General features: G+C 41.7%; 1 protein-coding gene across 1 annotated transcript in view; it reads left to right on the forward strand.

Annotated features, from left to right (window-relative positions):
• The window catches only part of rapgef2b (Rap guanine nucleotide exchange factor 2b), a 102,749-nt gene extending 97,687 nt beyond the window's left edge, over positions 1-5,062 (forward strand). Inside the window, 5 exon segments of the mRNA XM_084132293.1 lie at positions 526-615; positions 618-726; positions 1,384-1,835; positions 2,595-2,846; positions 4,261-5,062. Of these exon segments, the coding sequence (XP_083988419.1) occupies positions 526-615; positions 618-726; positions 1,384-1,835; positions 2,595-2,846; positions 4,261-4,286 (929 nt within the window). The 3' untranslated portion in view covers positions 4,287-5,062.
• The last annotated feature ends 1,485 nt before the right edge of the window (positions 5,063-6,547 follow it).

Consider the following 6,547-nt stretch of genomic DNA (forward strand, 5'->3'; position numbering starts at 1 on the left):
ACTATCTAGGGAAAACAGCCTTAGATGGTGACATGGCATTTAATAAAATAATCTATCTATATATCTATTGGATTAGCTAGGTTAAGAAATGGAGTTTTTGCAGTAATGCTTCGATCTGGCAGTAGCGTAGTTTTCTATGTTTTTTTGTTTGTTTGTTTTTTGGACATTTATTTGATATAGAGTAGTCTCAGTACATAAATGATTGAAAGATCTACTTGTGTACTTGTAGTTATACATATACTTCTTTCTTTAATAAGTCATTTGAAATTGGAGTCAGAAGAATTTGACTTTACTCAATACTTTTGTGTGCTATTGTTGTAGTGTTGTACACTTGCGTTAACATCAAACTCATAATCACTTTTCTTACAAATCAGCTGTACATGGTTTGCAGGAAGGTTGATCTCTAGAGTTTGGAACAAAACCTATTAAAGTGAAAAGAGGCAGTTATAGACTGGAGTACCACAGGGGTCTGTATTAGGGCCAAACTGTTTCCTGATCATTTTGTTCTGTGTACTCATTTGCCAGGTTATGGACGAGCTGGTGATTACCTGTCAGACTCTGGCCACAGTGAGATCTCCTCACGCTCCAGTCTGGTGAGCACATCCTCCCTGGACATGGGCAAGATGAACGCAGGCAGCGGTATGGAGGAATAGCTGTGGAGGGCCATGTTAGTGGTCACCGGCTAGAGCGCAGGGCGACAGCTGACCCTGATCAGTACAGCTTGGGGTAAACAACACTCTTTACTTTCTCAACTAATTGGTGTGCTGCATGAATGACCTAGTTAATTAATCGGTCTTTAGGAACCCTGGGTCAGTTAGATTTTGAGCTCATCTGACCCCAATCGGACTCATTTCTCAGACAATATTTACAGTATCTATAGACACGTTCTTGTGTTTAAAACCAGGGCGTCAGATCACAGTAGAATGGATACATGGTTCTTGATATAAAAAAATTTCAATGCTGCATAGTATTAAAAGTGCAACTCTTGTGGTGGGTAAACCAAAAGAGTGAAAGAGTGAAACCAATGCAATGGAGCAGACCATCTGAATGTGTATTAAAAGGGATTACTTTTCCAGAAGGTTTTATTATGCACACTGGAAATACCAATACCAAATAAAAATATCAAAGAAAAAGTCTAGATCAGGGCTTGCAGAGTTGCAGAGTTGTGCTTCAACCCTAGTTAAATCTGTTGGAGCAGGGTTGGGACTGAACTCTGCAGGACTGTGGCCCTCCAGGAGCTGAGTTTAGAACCCCTGGTCTAGATTAAGTCATCAACCTTACTAATTGACAAGTCTCTTATTGGACAACTGGTTGACCATCATGACCTGGCAATGTATTATTACTATTAAACCCTTCTGGATCCTTCTACCTTTCTTTTTTCAGGTCCTACTCATCCATGCAGGACTGCCGGGGTCTGTATGCGGGCGCCACCGTGCTGTCTTCTCCCAGCTCAGAGGAGCTTACCCAGGACCAGGGTGACCGGGTGTCTCTTGACGCTGCTGATTCTGGTCGTGGCAGCTGGACTTCATGTTCCAGTGGCTCCCATGACAACATTCAGACCATGCAACAGGGGCGTAGCTGGGAGGCGTTGGCAGAGGGCGCGGGGCTGTGGGGAAGCAGGGGGAGCTGGGCGTCCGCCTGCTCCTCTTCGTCCTCAGTGGCATGTTGGGGCGAGGACTCTGAGGGCGACACAGGTACCATCAAGCGAAGAGGAGGGAGGGATGTGACCACAGACCCAGAGACCAGCAGCATCACCTCCACCGGTTCAGAAGAGTCCAGACAGCACAGCAGACGCCCCTCGCCCATCACTGCAGGAAACTCCAAGGCTGTGATCAGTAAGAATCGCCATGTGAACCTGGTTTAAAGGGATAGTTCACCCAAAGATGACAGTTATCTTACAATTTACTCACCCTCATGTTGATCCAAAGTCGTATGCTCTCATTTTTTTTCCATCGAACGCAACATGAGAAGCATCACACACTTTTTGTCCATTCAGTAACATTTAGCTTCATAATGGACAAAAAAAACCTTCCATAAAATTAGTCCATACGGCCTGTGGTCTAAGCCGTATGAAGCCATACAATAACTTTCTGTGGGGAACAGACAGTTTTCAAATTTCAATTAACTGAAAATCAAATATGATGCCTTTCATGCCAGGTTGTATATCAAAGTTTAATGTCAAACTTTATGTGTGGTGCCATATTTGACTTTAAAGATTTTCATTTTTGGGTAACTATTGTTTTAAGAGTAACTACACCAAGTTCTATATCCTTTCCTATGTGTTGTGTGTTTCAATGCTTTAAAAGCTGAAGTCGTAATCTTTGCATGAACAGGCTGAAACCATATTCCCAATGATCAAACATGCATCTGAAAATGAAACATGGTACAGGTTGAGAAATATATGAACCAAAAGCATACACAAACTTACTTTAATTACTTAATTGTCATGTTGAACACTACAAGGTGGAACAACACAGACCACCTACAAAAACAATCCTTCCTGAATCTAGTGCATGTCTGCATGTGTCCGTCCGCGTGTGTGAGAAGCGTTACGGGTATTAAACGGAACTGTGGTGTCCGTCTCCTCCCCCCAGCACGGAAGGACGGCCGTTACCGGGATCCTCCGCCCACGCCGCCGGGCTACACTGCACTGACCATCACGGACGTAACCGAGGGCACGGCTCACTCAGGCAGGAGACCCCCGGACTACACCACAGCCTTGCAGCGCTCCCGCCTTGTCACACATTCCCCCGACTCCCAGCAGCCCCCAGCTGCAGGAAAACCCATCCACTCGCCGGACCCCCGGGGTCGAGAAGAGGAGGAGGCAGAGGAGGTGGAAGAGGAGGGTGAGTGCTTGTCTCCCAAACTCAGAGCTCAGAGGAGGAGAGGTCCACACACAGCAGTTCCCCCCAGGCCATGAGTTACATACACCACCCCAGCAGGAAGGTAAAACATCCCAACCTCCAGTTACTTCCACTCTCACACACTCACACACTCTACGCACACGAGTCACGGTCTCTGCATGCCAGGAGGACAGCTCCTTCACCTGCCCACCATCACCAACCACCAACGCATCTCACACAGTGCATGCGTCGCCACGGAGACAGCCTGCCCCCCGTCACCGTGGCAACATCCCAGTCATTGCTCCCTGCTCTGCCGTGTGTATTGGCTCTCACCCATCAGTGCTCACAGGAAAATCACTAGATCTGCCATCATAAACGCTTGAACACATGATAGAACCTAAAGTCATGTTTGTGTTGTCAGGTAGCACATGAAATAATGATAGTACTTATCAGCACAAAGATCCTGAATTGAGATGTCATTTTATTAATTTACACAATAGTAATCTTTTTTTGTTTGTTTTAAAGTAAGTATTACCTGTCCTGTCATGTTTGTCTTTGGTATAGTAATGCCAGAGCATATTTTATTTCCTTATTATATTTAGTTGTCTGTCTATGACTTTGTTCCAAACCCAAGTGCGTTTCCTATAGACAGCGTTTTTAGACATCATCAAAGATTATGCTGCCTTACATTTTGACCGAAATCAAAGGCAGTTATACATGTAATCTTTGTCGGCAAGGTAATCCCGGAATGCACGTGAAATCTTTCTTCCAAGATGGTGTAGTTAAGCAAATCATAGATTGTTAATTTATTATAGTGTAGATTGTGTGTATTGGAAGTACAGTATATACTTATATAAAAATTATAGTTATATAATTACTTTAACAGTTATGGTTTGAGGAGTCACTTGTAAGTGATTGTTAATATTTTGCCACTTATGTTAAGCATTTCAAATTAGTCACCATTTGAGATAGGATGCTTTTCACAATTTTGTTGGTCTGAGCCCCAAATCCAGTTTACTTGCCCTGCTGTTTTTTAGTTGTTTTTAGTATTCCATTATTTAGTTACAAACCGTGGCTTGCTTACGTCCTTAACATAATTATCCTTGCGTGTACTTGTGGCAGCTTTTTGCATGTCGAATTTCAGGTGAAGACGAAAGAGTTTTATTCCCATTCTTGTACCTTTGCTTATACTTCCAAAATTTAACATGCACAGAACTGCATTTGCATCTGTTTCCTGCGAATGCAATGCAAGAAATGAAAAGTATGCGACACCGAAGGTAGTTTCTGTGGAGATAATGAGATCACATTATGTGTCATCAATAACGGTTCACTTTCACATGTTACTTGGGTTTGGAACAGAGCCTATGTGTAAGAGACTGTCCATGATGCTCACAGAGTTTCTCTCTTCTCCCTCCAGAGGATGAACAAGTGTCCGCTGTTTGAAAGGGGACGACACTGGCTTTTATACGGATGCTGCATTGACTGATGGCCCATATCAGGCCTTCACAGGTCAGACAGACAGACCATCCAGTCTACATCTTGCCGGCACTGCCTCTCTCCCTCCTCAATGATGGAATCTTCTCCCTGCCCTGCCTTAATGCAATGGGGGGTTTGATGCCCTGCATGCTAAAAAATACTGTGAAGAAAGGAGGCGAGCAAAAAAATAACTTATTTGGCACTTTGGAGAATGGTAATATGAACTGAACTGAAACTCGAACACAGCGCTTCGACATTCACACACAAGAAACAAACTACTGTTAACGGTTGTCTTCAGACAATTTACTCTTTCCTTCTGCTTAAAGGTCACACTAACGTGTTTAGTAGTTCCCCTCTGCACTTTTTAAACTGTTTTTAAGGTGTACACAGATGCACACAATCAACATTTCAGTCTCACGATTCTGGACATGCAGTTTGGATGGCTAAGAAGGCTTGACTACAACTCATCACCCCACCTGTTCACATCAGTCCCGACGACAACACTCATATCTGTGTGGTTTAGCATTACAGTATTATATTCGCAGGAGCACGGCTTGAAGGACACCTCTTCTACTGGCGGACTACATCATGATGGAGTTCACATTGATCATTGACATACGTAGCACACCGATTTAATAAGGATGGCGCTTTGTGAGAGGAAACGATGCTAAGTAAAGCCTTAGTGGGTGGTTTTATTGGTTCTTGGCCTTAGTGTGTTTCAAAGCCGTAAGAAAGTATGAATGAAAAAAGCTCATAAAAAACTTGATACAGAAATAACAGACTGAACAAATCTACATCAGTGGGTAATTCAGCCGCCAAAGTCCATTAAAAGTGAACCAGTTCAGTTGCAGGAAGCTTTTAGTGGTGGAGAGGAAATGTACACATTCATCTTCGATACAGTTTTACCAGTTCAGCGCCTCTAAAAAGTGAAATATAAGCAGAATTCTATAGTTGTCACAACATCAAGCGCCCCCTGTTGGTGAAGGTGAGAACTGAAGGCTACTCAGGCAAATAGGGTCATCCTATTCGGGTGCTACTTCCTTCCTCTCATTAAGTGATGCCATTAAGGAGGTGTGTGAAAAACAGTGGTTTTGGTGTTGTTTTTCTTTGAGGACTCAAGTTGTGCATGTTTCTCCTGGAGTGGGCCTTGATCTAAATACCACTGCTGCACAACAGCTTCCACAATCACTCACAGGAACTGAACTGAAACGTGCTGCTGAGACTCCGGTGGGCCGGGAACACGCAAACCCACCTGAAGTCTGCCAGCCAGAGCAGAACTGAACAGGTGGGAGCACGTCACTTTCATTCTTTTATTTTAATCACTGAGTTAAACTGATCACATTGATCAGTAGTTAGAAACAAAAGACTTGAGAAGAACAAAAAGAAGTTTGCAGTGTTTTCCACTGTACCCTGTAACATCACTACTTCAGTGTTTCTTTCTCTAGTTGCCTGTTTGTTCGTTTGTAGGTTTTGTTTTTGTTTTTTGGCCCCCACAATTTTTTTTTTTTTTTTTTTTTTTAGTAATGGTTGCGGATACAGTTGTTAATAACAACACATTTGTAACAGTAAATATATCGACCATCTGCTTCCACTTAATTTTTTTTTTTTTTTAGTAAATATTCACGTTTTGGCAAGCCAAAATGAGTCGCTTGTTTTGCAAAATAAATTGCACAAATTGTACAAGCATAAATAAACAAGGTAAATAGTAGTAGGTAGCTGTTCTGCTACTCTGTTCGATATGTGATGTCAAGTGAGACGTGTACATTTAGCTGGTGAAGATTCACTCTTTTTTTGACTACTTTTACCTGTACGTCTTTTACAAAGACAATTGGTGGAGTATGTATTTGTTCTTATTTTTTTTGTGTGTCTTTTTGTTTTGTATTTTTAATACAATAATTGTAAATATTGGTTATATTTTTGTTGAATTGTAGAAATGTATGATGTTTATGCCTCAACATCCAGTTTATATGAAGCTGGGAATCATTAAATTCGACAAAAAAATGAATCAACTTAATTTTGAAATGCACATTATTATTATTATTATTATTATTATTATTATTATTATTATTGCTCTTTTTTTTTTTTTTTTTTTTTTTTTTTCGTTGGTCCTGCATTAAGGGTTTTTGTTTTCAAACATTGTTTTAAATGACCTCTGGCACCATCTAGTGTTTGCACAAGAGAAAACATGGAAGTAACTTGAAATGTGTATCTCATACTTTTCTAACTGA

Source organism: Abramis brama (assembly GCF_963993115.1).
Source record: "Abramis brama genome assembly, chromosome: 13".
NCBI classification, from domain to species: Eukaryota; Metazoa; Chordata; class Actinopteri; order Cypriniformes; family Leuciscidae; genus Abramis; species Abramis brama.